The 18,564-nt window shown below is 33.4% G+C and overlaps 1 protein-coding gene across 2 annotated transcripts in view; it reads left to right on the forward strand.

Annotated features, from left to right (window-relative positions):
• Nucleotides 1-1,168: 1,168 nt before the first annotated feature.
• GULP1 (GULP PTB domain containing engulfment adaptor 1) overlaps nt 1,169-18,564 on the forward strand; it is an 82,732-nt gene continuing 65,336 nt past the window's right edge. For both annotated transcript variants that reach the window (XM_054562587.1, XM_054562588.1), the window contains exon 1: nt 1,169-1,226. In XM_054562587.1, coding sequence (XP_054418562.1) covers nt 1,176-1,226 — 51 coding nt within the window. In that variant the 5' untranslated portion in view covers nt 1,169-1,175. The remainder of the gene's footprint in view (nt 1,227-18,564) is intronic.

An 18,564-nucleotide genomic window follows, 5' to 3' on the forward strand; every position in this document is an offset into this window, starting at 1 on the left:
AAAATAATTGACACTCCAGAAAATGTCGTTTTTTTTCTCTGTCTTCACATTCTCCCAGTTTGAGGAGAACATATTAATGCTACCAGGCTGGGTTCTGTTAACACCATTTTCAAATGTTCTGAATTGAATGGTTAAAATGCTTTGTTAGTATTTCAATATTTCCTTACATTATGCACTCATTTAATATTTTTCACAGAAAATATCTGATTTTAGTCTGTTCATAATATTGATTCTAAATTTTTTAATTTTCATGAGAAATTAAATACAAACTCAAATAAAGCAGATATAACATACTTGAATGTTGATGTTTTACTACAAAAAAAGTTTAAAAAAAGCAAAATTTGGTTGGACTAAACATTAATATTTTTTACTTTGTTTCACTTATGAATTCCACAAAATATTTGGGAATGTGGAATATATAAATAAAGTCCCAAAACTGAATGAAAAGTATATTTTATATTGTATCAATAATACACAGTACAAATTAGTTTCAATGTCTTCGATCCTTTTAATTACTTTTACTTCTAATATTCTATTACTCTAATCTGAGGAACATTTCAAATTACGATTATATATATAAAAACTCCTGATAGTAGACCCTCAATTAATGTTTCTCTGTTTTAATTAAAAATTATCCTCATGTCATATTGATTTCAAAATGAACTTAGTATATTGTCTTATTTCAAATTTATATAAATGCAGTTATTAGTATAATATTAAAATTTTCCTTTACTGAACAGTTAATTCTTTGATAAAAAAATAACAATGAGTAAAGAGGAGATACTAAAAGGATAGATTCTTGATTAGAAAAGAAAAATAACCTATAATTTATGAGAATAAAAAAGAAAAAGTTATTACAAAATTAATCACATAATTGATATAATTATTCATAGCTCAACTAATGTTATTTTTAAAAGCCTAGTAACATTTGTATTATTTCAAAAATTTTTTTGAAAAGCTAGGACTTTTAGGTGAAAGAAAGAATTCTCTAACCACTCTCTAGCTACATTGTTCTTATATCTGAGTAGTTACTCTTTCTTAATTTAGCAGAAGAATCTCAGAATTAGAAATGCTGTCATTAATATCAGATTACTTATAAATGCTAATGCATGAATATGACACCCTCAAAACCTGTAACTTAACACTGTGTATTCTTTATTGCAGATAAAACGTGGATGCATACACCTGAAGCTTTATCAAAACATTACATTCCCTATAATGCAAAGGTAAAATAATTTATATGACATTATTGAATTTTTATATATCTATAATATTATTATTAATTCACGGTTGATCTTATGAAGTTTGATTATGCATTGGCATTTTGTGGTAGATGATCCCTGAAAAAATTTGCATAAATAAAATAATGTTGTAGTATATAGAATGTGAAGTTATTTTTCTCTCCAAGTGATTTTTCCTTTTAAATGTCCTTTATAATCTCTTTTAAAGTCATGAATGTGTTTTCTTCCAATGATTTTTAGTTATTGTTAAAAATTGCTCTTGGTATCATGACCTGTAGGAAATAAAATTACCAACAAATTAGTGTCTTTTAAAAACATTTTAATGTTGCATCACAGAGATGAATATAAAAAGTGATCTGGATATGAGAAAAATGAACTGCAATTTTAATGATGCAGTTATCGTCCAAAAATTAAAAAAAAGGAACAAACAAAACTTAAGCTATTAAGAAAACAGAAAAAAAAAGTGTATTTTTTTGGTGAAGATTTTGTTCAGGTTGCTGCATTTTAAAAAATAAAAACAATCAATATTCCCTGTCTTCAAAGATTCAGTTTATTGTTCTTAGAAAACTAGAGGAATGAATGCAGCATACAAAATGGTCTTTAAAGAAAGGTGTTATCTTTGGGCTAGTGAGCACCAAATCTGAAATACATTTCAGAGAATTCTGAGTTTAAATATGGAAAAGACAAAAGTGAATTAAAGAGTTGGGTTTGGGAATATGAGAGTTGGTCAGACTTGAGCAGCAAACCTTAGGACAGTGTTGGGGGGGGACAGCAAATGATAAAATTATTTTTTATAAGAGAAGTTAAGAGCTTATAGGTTAATACATTATATGCTATGATATAATGAGATTAGGTATGAGAAATTATTTCAGGAAAAAATTTTTAAAATTTATTGAACAGAAAGTCAATGGTATTTAATAGGGAACTTGTAGAGTGCTTGCCTGAGTCTGAATCAGCAGGAAGAAGCTTTTAAAAAGACATCTAGAAGTTCTCCCAGAGCTCTTACTCAATAGTGAATTTGTAGAGTGAAGTAACTATAAAGGGTATTTTTTTGCTGACTTTGCAGCAAAAATAAAAACGCTTTAAAACACTTTCTCTGTAAAACTAATGTATTTGACATCACTATAATACTTACGAATTTCCATGTAAAGTTAGCATGAGGATTTAATTGCCATTATTTAGCATGTCAGGTTTAGTTAATGAGAAGAATTTTAGTGTTATCCATATCTTCACAGATATTCTTTATTAGCTATTGAAAAACTATATGAAAACTATGTAGAAAGAAAATCTCAAAAACTGCTATCATTTTAAAATGTATACTTTCTTTTTAAATAATGATCACAGTAGAATTCTATCCTTCAAGAGAAACTACCACAGAATATTTATTTTTGTATATGATCAAAATGCCTCATTGTGAAAAAATGATTTATATAGGATTGAAAGATTCTGATTAGAACTATCTTTAACATTAACTCTGTGGGTTAATGAGACAATGAGGATCTGCTTGTCTACGTGAAAAGCTGGCTGTGCAAATTCACAGGCGCATAACAACTGTTAAGTCCTCCCACACTGCAGAGGGCACAGAACCATCTTCTCAGTCTGGGCTCAGGAAAATATGGAAGAGCAGGTAGGATTTGTCCATTCTAATATGGCCTCCTGATTGATAGAATATGTCATGTATACAAAGTAGTGTTACAACTGTATGAAGAGCTTTTTTTTCCCCCCTGAATTTCCTCCTTTGTGGGACTTTTTAAATTGATCATTTAGTAGTTGTTTCTGAAAATTTTCTATTTCTCTCATTAGAACACATGCCACTTGACAACCAAATCCATGTCCATGGGAAGTACCTTAGCACAACAGAAAAGAATACAGACTGCAGACATAAGGTGTTAGATAAGTATTAGAAGAATATCTGTAATAAAATAGTTGCTCAAAAAGCATTAGAAATTATTAATTTATCTTTTTATTTTTCTTACAACTTGCCAAAGTTCTTGTCTCATAGTAGGTGTACAGTATATATGTATTTAAAGTATTTTTAGAGGGGCGGGTAAGAGAGAAATAGAGGGAGAGGAAACTGGCCTGCACCCCAGGCATGTGCCCTGACCAGGAATCAAACCAGTGACCTTTCATTTTGCGAGATGACACCCAACCCACTGAGTCACCCCAGTCAGGGCCAGTATATATGAATTTACTGAATTAATACATAATAACCTATCCAAGGTAATTAACAAAATTTTTACATTTCATTTACCCTCAATGTATGGCATGCACTTTGCTGGTGTGTTTTTATATGATCTCATTTAATATTTGCCATGACTCAGTGTGGAGACTATTAATCTTTGCATAGGAGAAAACTTCACATTTTATATAAGAGAAAACTAAGGCTAAAAGATTAAGTAATTGGCCCACTGTCGCAGAGCTAGTAAGACTGACCCAGACTTAAAACTGAAATCTGAGTTTAAAGTTTTGCTTACTTTTATGTATATAATACCACTTGATTATTCACTTGATTAAATAACTGTTACTTATAAAGTGCTATTGCTGAGAAACTTCATGAATGTTAGTGACGCTTCAGAGCTGTAAGACACAGACTTATATTTTAATGGCTCTTATTGTCATAGGGTAATATCATACAAAAAATACTATATAAAAGAGATCATGTTTTGTGCTATTCAAATGGTGCTTAACAGAAAGCCATAGAGGTTTGGAGAGGGTGTCTCTGAGTTACGAACATGGGGGTGAAGTAGGCTGAAGTGACCATTTCAAGCTGGGACACCTGGAGGAGGATGAGCACAGAGTCAGTAAAGTATGAGGCACAAGCTGAATACGACAAGAGTTGCCAGGACCGTGAAGGACTAATGACAATGTGAAGTACTTTCTCAGTTAAAATTCCATCTGAGAAACAGAACTAGTAGGGTGAACAGACACACACACATTTCTTTTAATGCAATCTTGAAGGGCTGTCCAGGCAAATCTGAAATCTATATGGCAAACCATCAAGAAGGGCAGGCTGGATACTGTTGGGCACCAACTGACCACAATTAGAATTTCTTCTTCAGCAGTTCGGTCTTATGTCTGTTTATAAAGCTGTTTGATTGATTGTATCAAGTCACTCAGATTATTCAGCATAATCTTTTTTATATAAAGTGAACTGGTTATAGCTGTTAATAATACCTACAAAATAACTTCATGACAACACTTAGATTAGTATTCGATTAAATAACTGGATAGGATAATCTGGCCAAGTTGATATATCACACTGACCATCACAAATACTGATGCTGGACAAGGCTAAAAATAAAAGAAATTGCAAAGGCTTTCAATGGCAGGAAAAATGGTAGGAGCAGTGAACTAATCAAATAGGATTTTAGGAAGATAAATTCTGTAGTAATCTGAAATTTGATTTGGATCAAGAGAGATAGGATGACATTGAACTTCTTAGGAAGTTACAGCAGAGATTAGAATAATGATGTTTCATTCAATGTTGTTTCATTACAACATTGATGAGAAGCTGTAGAAACAACTCTTCATATTAATTAGCCTATGATAAAACTGGTTTTGTTACATATTGTTTTGCTTAAAGTCTCAGAACCCATCGTTGGTGAGGACTTAATGTACTTTAATGGTCCAAGGGTGTGGTCATAAGTTTATATAGGGCAGTAGGTAAACATGTAGTGGAAAATAAAGATGTGCTAAATATTCCAGGTGAAGAATTGATGCAATAGAGGAATAATTTGTAAGTGGGGAAAAAGAAAAATTTCAATTTTTGTCCTGGCTAAAAGGGAGAATGATCATACCATTAAAAGATTCCCATCACTTCACTAAGTAAATATATAATAACAGTTACATTTAGATGTTTTCAGTTTTAAAGTAATAGTTTTCTGCTTAATGTTATAATTCCTTTAGTTTTTTTAAAGAACATATTTTAGTTCCATACTTGAATTTTATAGAACATTCTATTTCAAAAATTCACATTTAATATTCATAGTATACTTATTTCAGGCCATAAGTGGATATAAAATAGTAGTTGGTTTCAAAGTTTTAATCTGCAATAGGGTTCATTCATTTTTTTTTGAATGAGCAGCATTGATACTAATTCATTGGGAATTCTGCCTATTATTCTCTGTACTTCGTAGTTAATTTTTTTCAAACAGTTATACTCCATGAAAAAAGATGGTTATGAAGTTAGTACAGCAGATCATGGAAGGCATTTAAAAGTGAATATGACAGAAAAGAAATAAATTTTCAGATTGCATATGGTAAAATCAATTTTTTGCATGAAATTGTAACTCATGATCATAGAGTTTGAAAGCCACTGCCCTTAAACAGTAATATGCCTTTAAATAGTACCAAAGACTTCACCAGACTTAATTAATTTAAATCATAAAATAATAATTGGGGTGGTTGCTTAAAAGAGCAATTAAAATTTTAATATGAGATGATTCACATGTAAGTTAATCCACATGTCTTCATTGAATATAATATCTTAAAATGATTCCTGAAATACACATATAAACATGGTAAGAGTGATATAGAAATATAGTAAAATGTAAAATATAGGTCTGTGCACTCATTCATTCATACATGGACTTATGCATTTGAATTAAACTCCTAATATATGCCAGGTCCTGATCTGGACCATAGGAATTGATTAGTGAACCAAATAGATAAAATCCTGCCTTCCTGGGACTTACATAAACTAACAAAGTCATAATAACTTTTTTTGAGGGACACAAATAAAATAAATAATAAGTATATTTATATTGTGTGTGTATAAAAACATAGTATAAACAATATTTTACTTTTTAATAAAGTATTCCAGGCTATAACAGTTACTATGGAAAAGAATAAAGCAGGATGTAGAGAATTGAGACAAGTGGGAAAAAGGATGCTATGTTATACAAAGTGGTCAGGGAAGATCTCTGAGGAGGCCCAAAGGAAGAGAGGAATTGAGGCATGTGACTGCATGGGAGAAGAGTATACCTTCCAGACATGCAAGAACATTGACTAACACGTGCAAGGTGAGACCATTCTTACCTAGGAAAGGATTATCCAGGGGTCAGGTGGCTGAGATGCAGGGAAATTGTAGTAAATATCCGAAAGGCACGTGTGCAGCAGAGCAGGTGGAGTGGCAGGTGTCTTGTTTTGATTGTAAGGCCTTATAGGGCAGTGAAAATTTGAGAAGCCCTCCATTTAGAGAGTTGAGAGAAAGCGTGATGAAATCTGAGACAAGTTTTTAATAGGAATTAGCTGTAAGGGGGCAAAGGTGGTCACACATCAAGAGTTCGGTGCAGGAGTTCTGGCAAAGAAAGTGTGATTGTGTCTTGAGGTAGTGTAGGATTTGGGAGAAACGTAGTGGGCATCTGGGTATGTTTTGAGGATAATGCTTATGGTTGTGTAGATAGACCTTTGTTAGCCTTCTATTGCTGCTATAATGAGAACATTAAAGCAGAAATGTTAAAATATTTTTTTGTCACACTTAAAGTTGTAGTATTTTCCATTCCCTCTAACTTTTGATGAAACTGCTGAACCCTCTTCTTTATAAAGGCAAAATACTGAAAAAACTTTTCTTTCAATGAATTTATTATTCTGTTGGTGTGAGATAGTCATTCTTTAGATGGAGAATTGTGACAGATCCTTTATAAAAAGCACTTATTTATTAAATGTTTTATTCTAAAATGTGTAATTACCCACAAGAAGGCTGATGTATTTATTTTTTATGATATACCTAACTTCATTAAAATATATAAGAATGCATTTCTGAAGAGATTATTACATTACTTTGCACCATGCAGCAGTAAAGAGAGTCAGTGTTCCTTGATTATCTGTTAACCGTGTTCCAAGTTCTAAAACAGAGTGAATCCCAAATAAATAGGAATATGGATCTTGACCTTACAAACTCACTTCTCTGGGTAGAGAGAACAGACACATAAAACAAAAAATTTTGGAAAAAAACTAAATAGAGATGATAACTAACAAAATAAAATAGGAATGTCAAAGAGAAGTTTAAAAAGAAAAAATTACATTATATTTCAGTGATTTCTAGAGATACCAGAGTTTCATATGTGAAACATACTTTGCCACTACATGTGTTTGATAAGAGAAGGCTTGATTGAGCTGTAACCCTCAGGATCTTCCTGACTGAGTGAGTTGTGTGGTTTCTAGCCAGGCTTTCAGAAACTTCACAACCTAACCTTCCTCAACATTTTCAGCTCATAAGCTCTTATTTAGGGAGTGGGGGGAGCACAGAAAACAAAAAAGTGCACCAAAAAAGATGCAGTCTCAGATATGACAGTAAGTAGTTAGAATTTGAAAATTCTAAGCCTTAGTAGTTGCAATCTGCATCTTAGCCAATGACATTTGAAACTTATAGCTAAACCCGGTTAGTAGTCATTGATATAGGGAAATCAGAACCTGGATATGTGGTATACTCAGATGTACCTCAAAAACCAGTGATCTACCCCAACAACTCCATTGATGTTATCAGAGTTTTATAGCCATGTAGTTGCCATATCCTGTTACAAGATCAGACTGGCCACTTCTCATCAAACTACCTAGGTTCAAATGTCAGCTTGCTCAACTAATATCTGAATTATGTAACTTCTCTATCTTTGAGTTTTCTCATTTGCAAAGTGAGATTAATAATTGTACTTACCTCGCTAAACTGTTGAGGCTTAAATGAGTTAATATAAGAAGATCTTTCCAAAAAAGTCCAACCATTGTTAATATAATGAGAATGGTTTGCATGACATCAGTGTAACCTGTGAGCCAAGGATAGTGGACTGGAATGTGTGTCTGTGAACAATGACAACTTTACTGTACTACTCAGTGGGGGTGGTAGATGCTGTTGAGTGAGCATGTATATTGTGTGGCTGTTGCATTCAAAATGACTGCACAAGACAAATCTACATCAAATTTTGCATTAAGCTTGAACATTCCTCCACGGAAACTATTTGGATGATTCAGAAGGCCACATCTGTGGGCAACTGGTGATTGGCAGCTTCATCACAACAATATGCCTGTGTGCACTCATGCTTCACGTCTCACGCAGAGTGTTTTGGCCAAACATCAAATCACCCAAGTGACTCAGCCCCCGCTACAGCCCAGATTTTGTGCCCTGCAACTTCTGGCTTTTCCCAAAACTAAAATCACCTTTGTAAGTTAAGAAATTTTAGGCTGTTGATAAGATTCTGCAAAATATGATGGGGCAGCTGATGACCATCAGGGGAACTGTGTGAGGTCCCAAGGTGCCTCCTTTAAAGAGGACTGAAGTATCATTGTGCTATGTACATTGTTTCTTGCATCTTATATCTTCTTCAGTAAATGTCTCTATTTTTCTTATTACATGGCTGGATACCTTCTGGACAGACCCCCTTTTTTTTGTTTAAAGTCTTAGATCAGTGTCTTGTGTATCAAATCTTGTTATTATTGATACATTTATTATAGAAACTGTCTACACTGTAGTTGCACTAGTTATTACTATATTTTGATAATAATTTAGCCTTTGCACTAGTATCTGAAAAACAGAGAACTCACAAGTGCTTACACTACATGTCAGGTATTGTATCTTCTGTTTACATCACAGACAGTGGAATCAGCTAAGGTACTTGCTGTGGCCAACCTGAGAGTTTCAATGGGGAAAGAATATCTTTTCCATCAAGCATGACAGCAGACTCAAAACTGCTGGCCTTGTAGGTTTATAGATAAGCAAAGTCTTTGAGTGTTAAAGGAAAATACTGCTGTAACCACACTTTCCTCTTACCTTGAGTTTTCAACAACTGCATTATGGAGCAAGATGTTAATGCACAGACCACCTTGGTCTTAAAATCAAATACATAAATACAAGGAAATCAATGCAAACGTTTAAAAATTGTTATGAAGTTTTATAAGTAAGAAGTTAATGATGAGAGAAAGTTACATTATGTGGCCTAATGAGTCATGGTAAAGAAAAGTTTTATTATAACTAAGTCATTTTACTAATGCTTCTCAATTATTTTTGGTGAATACGTGATAAATTACCCTTCAGGAAAATGCTAATATTGGTTTATAAATTAATAAAAGAAAATATGGATCTTAGAAATAAGTATATCTACAACCATGTCAAAAAAAAATCAGCGAAGAAAATAGATTGAATCAATCCTATAGAATTGTGAAAAGTCGAGAAAAGATACATCCCTGTGATAGTGAGATGAGATACATTGTTAAAACATCCAAAATAGTTTAGAAATCCAAATTCTTAAGATTCTTTAGAGCAGCTTTGTAGTAGCAACAAACATAACCATTTGCCAATTTTGGCTGCTTGTAGATACCAGGTGAAGTGTAAAAAACATGAAGAGTTCAACTGCATTTCATATAATTCATTTCATTTGTTTAAAAATGAGATTTTAGATCTTAGCCAGGTAGCCCAGTTGTTTAGAGTGTTGTCTCAATACGCCAAGGTTGCAGGTTTGATCCCAGGTAAGGGCACATACAAGAATCAACCAATGAATGCATCAATAAGTGGAGCAACAAATTGATTTCTCTCTCTGTCTCTCTCCCTTTCTGTTTCTTCTTCTCTCTAAAATTGATTAAAAATCTTTTAAGTGAAATTTTTAATCTCAATGCATAGGAACCAGTTCAAAAAATTAATTTTATATAGGACCTTTAAAAAATTTTTTCTTAGACTTTAGAACTTGTCTTTAATAATGCTAATATGTACAGTATATCCATTACCAACATTTGAAAATTAAAGAATTAACATATACATTGAAACTTAACTGTCATTTTCTCCAATTACAAATGATATATGCTATCATATATATTGACAATAATTATATACCTAAAACCATTAGAAACTGTCCTCTTATGTACCAAAGCAACACTGACTCATATTTAAAAGGAAATTAAAGCTATAGAATGTTATTTTCCCATTACTTTTCTCGGGAATGGAAAGCTATAAACATTTTCATGCTAAACAGTGTAGAAACAAATAAGAACAGAGTAATAACTGGAAATTTGTGGAACTGTGACTTCGTTGTTAGATTATGCTTTTAAAATATAAGAATAAATGGGAAAAGAGAATGACAATAAACACATAACATTACATAACTTCTTAATTCCTGGTATGAACTTTTAACACCAATTTAATTTCTCAAAAACATATGCTTATCATAAAGAGAATGCTTAGTTGGGTTTTTCCCCTAAGTTTTCCCAGGTAACGTAAATAGTTATTAAGCATAATTTTGGAGGTCATCATCATTGGAAACTATTACTCTATATATGAGAATGCTCTAAAAAAGTATAATTTACCTGCTGAAAATTGCTGAATAAAAACTTAAAATTCTGTATTAATTATTCTTTGTAACATTCACAATGGACTATGGTGTTTTTTTTTTCCTTAAAAAATGATGGCTAACAGAATGATGATTGCTGGGGGGAGGGAAGTATAAGGGGACAAAATTGTAATGGAAAAGATCGCAATAAAGATTAAATTTAAAAAAAGATATATCTGTTACATTCAAAGACTTTTTGTGTTCAAAAGCACTTTAAGAACTATTTATTAAAACTCCATAATTTTCTTGATAAAGTAAATTAAGGCTGAGAGAGGTTGATTTGCTCAAGCTTACACAGAAAAGTAGCAAAATTAGATATAGAAATCAAGCCTTCTATTCAACATCCATTTTTCTTGATATTATAATATACTGTAACCAAGTTTAAGGAGGGAGACTTAGCCAGCAGATGAATGAGTCCAAAGACAAAATAGGATACTTACACACGTCTGCCCTTTGTATATATTACACATGAAATTGGTTCATTTATGGAGACCTGCCTGAAAATTTTTTTGTTGGACTTCATTTAATCCAGCCAGGAGTTTGGCAGAGATGTGAGCCAAGCAGACTAAATGAAGCCTGTATATTTGCTTCCCTGACTGAGAGGCCACTGAGTCTATGTTTTTGTAAAGTATTTCATTTTCCTTATTCTGCTTTGCTTAATGATATTTCTATTAATGTAATCTTTGGGTAAAAATACTTCCGTGTTATCTATGTCTGTAAATGCTTCTGCAACTTGAAAGCATCTAGTTATAAATAGGGAATTTTTGTAATGTTGGATACATTTATCATTTATTTCATATTTCCACATGATATGTTTGGCATTCTATGAAATAACAAGAAAGCTTGCTCATAGGCAAAGAATGTTTCTGAAAAATGAAGTCTGATTTGGTCTCAAAGAGTCAGGCAGCAGCATGCTGAAGCCTGGAATATGAAATTTAGGGATTGAGCAGAAAAGACAGGTAAGGGATATTGTAGTTTGAAGGAAAAACATGTTTTAAAGGGATAAAAATAAAATGTTTTTATCAAGAGCATTTCATTAGTGATTTTTCTGATTAAAATGACCACATGCTAAATGTAAGAGAAGTGTAAACAGGTAAGCCTTTTTTTAAACAAAGGACCTAGAAAAAATGAGAAATGGGAATGAAAAGGAAGAGATTGTTACAGGGGCAAACTATTGCAAGAATCACAGGGTTTTGCAACTTATTTAAACACCTAATCAGCACTATGAATAGATAGATAGAGTCACAAGACATATAGCATCCATTTCTGCACAAAAAGATAACCTGGAAACATGCATTGTTAAGATGTCTTTTAGCCCACAAAGTGAAGGACCAACTGAAACTGAGGGTATAGATGTAATGTGTGATTTTGATTTCATATGTAGCCTCAGCACTCTGTTCAGTAGATTAGATAGAGGATTGCATTTCAAATATTAATTAGGAAAGATGTTACTAGGTAAAAGAAAGTTGCCTCCAGAAAGTTCTCTTTGTCACTTGATTCTGGTGGTGTGAGATAAGGAAAAGTAGGCAGCTCACTTTAGAGACAGAATCTGTGCTGAAGACAGACAAGGGAAGGTCCCAGATCACTGTGCTCTTACATGTTAGGAGACTTTGGAGGAAGTAATCTTTCATCCCTTAGGAAATAGGTACATAAATATATAAATTTCAAATGAAACTAAATGCATGTCTGTCTTCTAGTGTTATGATCCCTGAGTAACTTCATCTCCAGAGCCGTTATGATGGTTTTACGTGTTGGAATGGTCTCGTATTGTGTGCCTATTTCTTCAGTTGCCAAGAAAGTGTTTATCATCATCTTCTTTTCCCTCCTTTGGGAATTAAGCAGTTTTTTTCCTAAACCTTTAAAAATCATATTCTAAGAAGTAAAAGTAGAACCCATTGTCAGTCTTTGTATCAGGTGGCATTAAAGTACCTTCTTCTTCTGTTGTGACAGCAAAGCAGTAAAAATAAAAGCCATTTGGGGAACTAAAGATTTCCTGTAACTTATGCAACCGTAGTCTGAGAAAAGATGTATCTCAAAGTATAAAGAACATAGGATAAAGCAATGAAGAATCAATTATTTACATTAGGTCCTTACTATATTATTTTCTAAGAATAATAACCATTATTTACTAAATATAATCTGTGCTAATTATTAAAATGTAAGACCTGCAGAAAAACATCAAAGTGTTTTTCACTTTGCTCAACACATTGCTCAAAATCCTACCAGGCAGAAATAACCCACTGTTAATATTTGGTTAACAGTGGTCCAGGTGTCTCTGAACAAATACAAGTGCAAGAATAGACATATAGATTAAAAAGTAACATTCAACATTATATAAACAACTCTATACCATTAATTTGCTAAGCATTTTACATCGATCATCTCAGTTAATCTTTACAACTGCCCAGTGAGGTTGGGACTATTAGTATCCACCAATAAACAACAAAACCATAACATTAAATTGTAAATAGTTAAAGAAAGTGAGGCCAAGGGTGAATAGATAGGAAAAATTAACTTTATTAGAATCCACTTTATAACAGGCATACTATTATTTTATAATTAAAAACATTGAACTTTACATGAATTTAACAGAAGAAAAAAGGAAATCAAGTGAATCCAAGGAGTTACTACATTTCAGATAATGTGTGTATCTTTGCCAAAAGGGTTATTAATTCTTAAAAGATTGCTCTGGGGTTTAAAAAGACGATTGTTAAAGTAATTAAGTGTTTGGCATCCTTATGTTTATTCTTAACAGTACCGGTACAGATTTTGACAGTGTGTGTATATGAATGACGAGGTGTCTAGCCGGCCTGCGTTTCCTCCCTCTAGCATGCTCCATTCCCCAGTTTTTGTTGCTTATTTCCGTTCTGCTGCTAGGATTTGCAACATTTACATTTTGTTCTGAAAATTGTAATAGGAGTTTAATTTTAATGACATACTGATATAGATTCAGATCACCATCACTTTATTTACTATTTCTTCTCTACTCTTGAGAGCTTTCTTTGATTTTGGTTTTTCTCTTCAAGAAGTTTTTTTTTTTTAAAGGCTCAATAACTTCACTATTTTGTGGGGTATTTCACATTTGAGAATATCTGCCTATTATCTTAGGTCTTTCCTTCCCTCAGAATTAGTCCTGGTTGCACAGTCTTTCCTCATTCTCCTGTGGAGAAAATGTCTGAATCCACCTGTTTCTCCCCAGAAGGTATCCTCACTTTTTCTGAATGAATGCCTGAGACTTCATTTTTTATCATTAACTTTTAATAACATAGCTTATGGGTATAACTTAAGTGTCAGAAACATCTTTAATACCTTTAAACCAGTAAGTGAAGTCCTTAGCTCTATTGTGAAGGTTCCCCAAAAGGGGAGTTTAGTAGGAAGTGAGACTTCTGTTCTTCAAAATGTAGCAACAAACTCCCTGATTCAAAGAAATATGTACGTTATTAAGGGCTGTTACACTATTAGTACAGCAGAACTAATAGTTTTGAATCTGGGAAGGCTGTGTGCTATAATCAAAAGAGCAAGGGCTTTTGAGTCTCATAGTAGGGAGCTAAAGGCTCTATAACTTAAAACGGCAAGCCTGGTATTTATTTCCACTTACTTATCTTTAAAATATAAACAATACCTTGTTTATACTAATTTTATGACACTTGAACAAGATGATATCTGTAAAGTGCCTGGTACATGGCTGGTACTCACTAATTATTAGTTTTCCTTATTTCTCTTTCACATATACCTAGCTTTAACAAAAATTTGCTACAACATTTTTACTATGGAAAAAGCTTTTATAATTTCAAATAGCCAATTTACCAGATTTGGTTTTTTAGAATACAGCACATTCATTAGAAGATTAGTTCTCAAGTCTTTGCATATTTGAATAACATGACTATTAACAAGATTCAATATTATGAAATAGAAGTAAATTGAATAGACTTGCATAAGCTCTCTCTTTCCCTTCCCTATCTCTTAGGCGGATGTTACCTGTGATGGAATTACAGATAACTCAGGAATGGTGACTAGTGATAGGCAAGACAACAATGGTTAATTACTTCCTATGAGATTTAGAGTCTGAGGAGCATAAATCACTCCACCCTAAACTCAGTGTAGGTTAAGATAAGAAATACTGCCCTAGGCATCAAGCAAACAATGTAGGGGCTTGATCTGTAGTTGATATCCAGGTATAATCCTAAATAATTAAAGTTAGATCTCTAGCTCTGTCTAGTTTTGCATTTATTTCCAAGGATTACCACACCACTTACTTAGTTACAAGTCTGTTTCTATTGCTCATTAAAATGGTATTGCTCCAGGCTTGCTCACATAAACATTTGTTAAGATGACTGAATAAAAGCAAAGCAAGTCTTACAAACAGAGAAGCTGTTTGTATTTGCAAATATTCAGACTAAATAATATCCTACAGGAACTGCAGGGGTAAAATGAATGGGACTGAATATGCTCAAGCTTTGCCAGGAGACTATGCCAATATCTTTATTTTTATTTTTTAATGTATGTAGAAAAAGTGAGGAAACAACAGCTAAGTAATTTAAAAAATGGAATTAGATTTCTACAGCTGATTTTAGATGTTTTTGTGTGACCATGGCAATAGCAGGTTAAAGTAGTAAATCAGGTACTATAATCAATGAATTGTCCTTCATGGAAAGTAAATAAGACAGAAAAAATTTATAGCTGTGATGTGAAACAGGAAACAGAACCTATGAGCAGTTTATCAATGATACTTTCACAACTTAAACATGGGCTTTTCTACTGAATTAATGAATAAATATTACTTTTTTTCCATTTATTTATGAATTTCATAAGTAATGTCCTTTATATTTTCCAGTGTAGTAAAAATTGTATCGATTGCAAACACATATGACATTATAGTAAATGATCCAAATAGCAGCATTAATTGACTGAGTGCAGTGGCTCTTTTAATGGCCACCAATATAAAATAAAAATCTTTGTAGTTAAAAAAAAAAATTAATGGATTATTGCAGATTTAAATGACTTTGTTGTCAGCTATACCATGAATCATATCATGGTGTGATGATGTGTATAATTACATTTATACTGAGTTTGATTTTAAGTCATAAAATAACAACCTTTTAACCTAATTTCAAGAGAGAAGTTTGTAATTCCAGAATAGCTGATGAACAAAATACATTAATGTCTACTTTACAGTGTACTTTACAGTTGTTATGGACTGATTCAGCCTATTGTTTTTTAGCATGTACTAGGTGCCAGACTGCAGGTATATAACGTGCCTGCCCCACAGTCTCGTCATGGAAGAGGTCATCTCCAAGGATTACACAATGTTGAATAATTGGAAGGACATGCATGTGTGTCCTTACTCATGTAAGGCTTCAATGAAGGTGATGAAAATGTTACAACAAGAGAAAGAATGCATACAAAAGTATCAGGAGCCTGAGAAGCTTCCAAGCATAGCTCTCTAGGGTCCTTGGTTAGTCACACAAGACTCATCTCCACATTATGAAACTCTAACATATGTGGGAGGAATTTTGGTTTCAGAAGACCTTGTTCTCATCTTGGCCATGGATTAGTATAAGACTTGTACACATCCCATATATAAGCATATAGCTGACTCATTATTTTACACGCTATGGCACTTTGAGTTATTCTGAGGAGCATCCATGTGAAGGGTGAAGAAGAATTTTCTAATGGAGCTCAATAACCAACAGAAATGATCTTAGTGATTGAGGTGAGATGGTCGTTTCAGTCAGAGGGAGCAGGATGTACAACGCCTGAGAGATACCCCAGAACACTGAATGTGTTAGAAAGTCTAAGGATTCAATATGGCTGAGGGTAAAGTGGTTATGTAGGTAAAGTAGATAGAGAATTATGAAGATAACCCTCCCTTCAATTACATTCCCAGATGACAGGAGTGTAGTGATAGACTGGAACTTGAGATAGGGGATAATGAGGTCAGAGATATCTATGTTACCAAACAGAACAGAAAGAGTTTAACTACTTGGTGCTAGCAGAGCCAAACACTGAACCCAAGAACTGCAGTGGAGAAAGATTATCCATTTTATTACGAATGGGGCCACCCAGGAGAATAGGAAGCTAATGCTCAAAAGCCTGAACTCCTCCATGGTTTACAGACAAAGGATTTTATAGAACAAAATTACGAGTCGTTATGAGTAAGGGGTTCGGGATTGTGGGTCTCGCTGATTGGTCAAGTGAGGTAAGGGCAGTAAATCGTAATTTCAGGTCTTGAGGTCAGTGCTACAGTCCCTCAGTTTGGTTTCATGGCCAGGGGTCATTCCCTTTATTGTTCGGAAGCCAAAACAACTTAGGCCATGACATTATTTTTAGCTTACAGAAACCCATATTTGTGACCCTTAGTCAAGTCATGGCCATTGTTTTTGGCTGCCTTAGAGGGTTGATGACTAGTAAGGGAAAGAGCTGAGGCTTACAGGGCAGACTGTGAAGAAACTGAACAGAGTGCTGAGGCTACATATGAAATCAAAATCATACATTACATCTATACCCTCAGTTTCAGTTGGTCCTTCACTTTGTGGGCTAAAAGGCATCTTAACAATGCATGTTTCCAGGTTATCTTTTTGTGCAGAAGTGGAAGCTATATGTCTGTGACTCTTACTCATGTTGTGCTATTACTATTTCTGCTGTCTTGGTTACTTACTCCCCCTCCCCTTTCCCCCCAGCACAGTCCAACAGGCCTCAGGCTGAGCAATACAAACCTATCTATTTTTTAATTAAAGCTATTTTCTGAGGGGTCTTAAATCCTCAGCTTCATCTCTTGGTTCTAGACATTAAATTTGATGTCCTCTGGAGCATCTAGTTTGGAGCTATCTAAGAAATAACTGAAGTCCCAGAATATAGCCATAGTATATTGTGACCATCAGTAAACACTAAACAACGGAAAGACTAATGCTGTCATCTTGCATTGTAAGAGCTCTAATAATTCATTAGAAACCTATTATAAGTAGGAAAAAAGACAAAAAAATTATTTTTAAATCTGTCTCATGCTGCAAACTTATGTTAGAACAAGCTACTGTTTTCAGGTTTTAACGCTATCAAAGAAAAGAATGTTTTCTCAGTTAACAAAAGCACTTGCAGAAAATCAGGTGAAAGCTGGCATTCTAAGAAGAAGGAATTTGACTTGAGTATTTTACTATGTCCTCTTTCCACCATTTAGAGTCAAATCAGACATTTCCTTTTTTCTGTTCCATATTCTCTTTTACCCAAAGATTTTAATTGACTTCTGAAATAATAATTAATTAAAGTTAAGTTCATGTGTGTGTACACATATACGTAAGGCACATGTGTGTAATATACACATGTATAATTGCACATGAGTGTGTGTGTGTGTGTGTGTGTGTATATCTCCCAACTCTGAATTTACATCTTACAGTTCAAAACACAAATGGTACCAACTTTGAAATTGGCTATCTTTATGTTGGTATAACATCTTTCAAATAGACAATTTCTTAAAACCTGAAAAAAGCCACAAAACACTTCTTTTTATTTTTCTGAGTAATGAGCCAGTAAGTTCCTTTCAAGTACTAAATAGTAAGGATCATCAATATTATCTTGCATGCATACTTAATCCTGCCTCATGATAAAATGTCTAAAAAGTAATCACAAGCATCATGAAGCCATTTCCTGTGAACTACAAAATTGCATGCCATTTAGAGGAGTGGCCTCTACTGCAAACTGCCATGTCTCTTGCCTTACATTTGTTTATGTTTTTACATTCCAGTGAGGTGGTCAGAACTAATGTTGTTACATTTTAGAAATAAGAATACAGCTTGAGAGTGCTTGAGTCATTTGTCAAGGTCACATAAAAAGTGAAGCCTGGTCTGTGCACGTAATGTTCTTTCGGATTCTGATCTGTTTGAAATGTAATGCCTTTGTTCATCAAGTTGCCTTTCCTAGTTTCAGAAGTGCAAGAGTAGAAGTATATATTTTCTAACTACTGTTACAGATTTTTTAACAGATAAAGGTGGTGTTTTTATTATCATTCATGCAACTTT

This window comes from Pteronotus mesoamericanus, unplaced genomic scaffold (assembly GCF_021234165.1).
Source record: "Pteronotus mesoamericanus isolate MK-2021 breed Mesoamerican mustached bat unplaced genomic scaffold, CSHL_Meso_final scaffold_651, whole genome shotgun sequence".
NCBI lineage: Eukaryota > Metazoa > Chordata > Mammalia > Chiroptera > Mormoopidae > Pteronotus > Pteronotus mesoamericanus.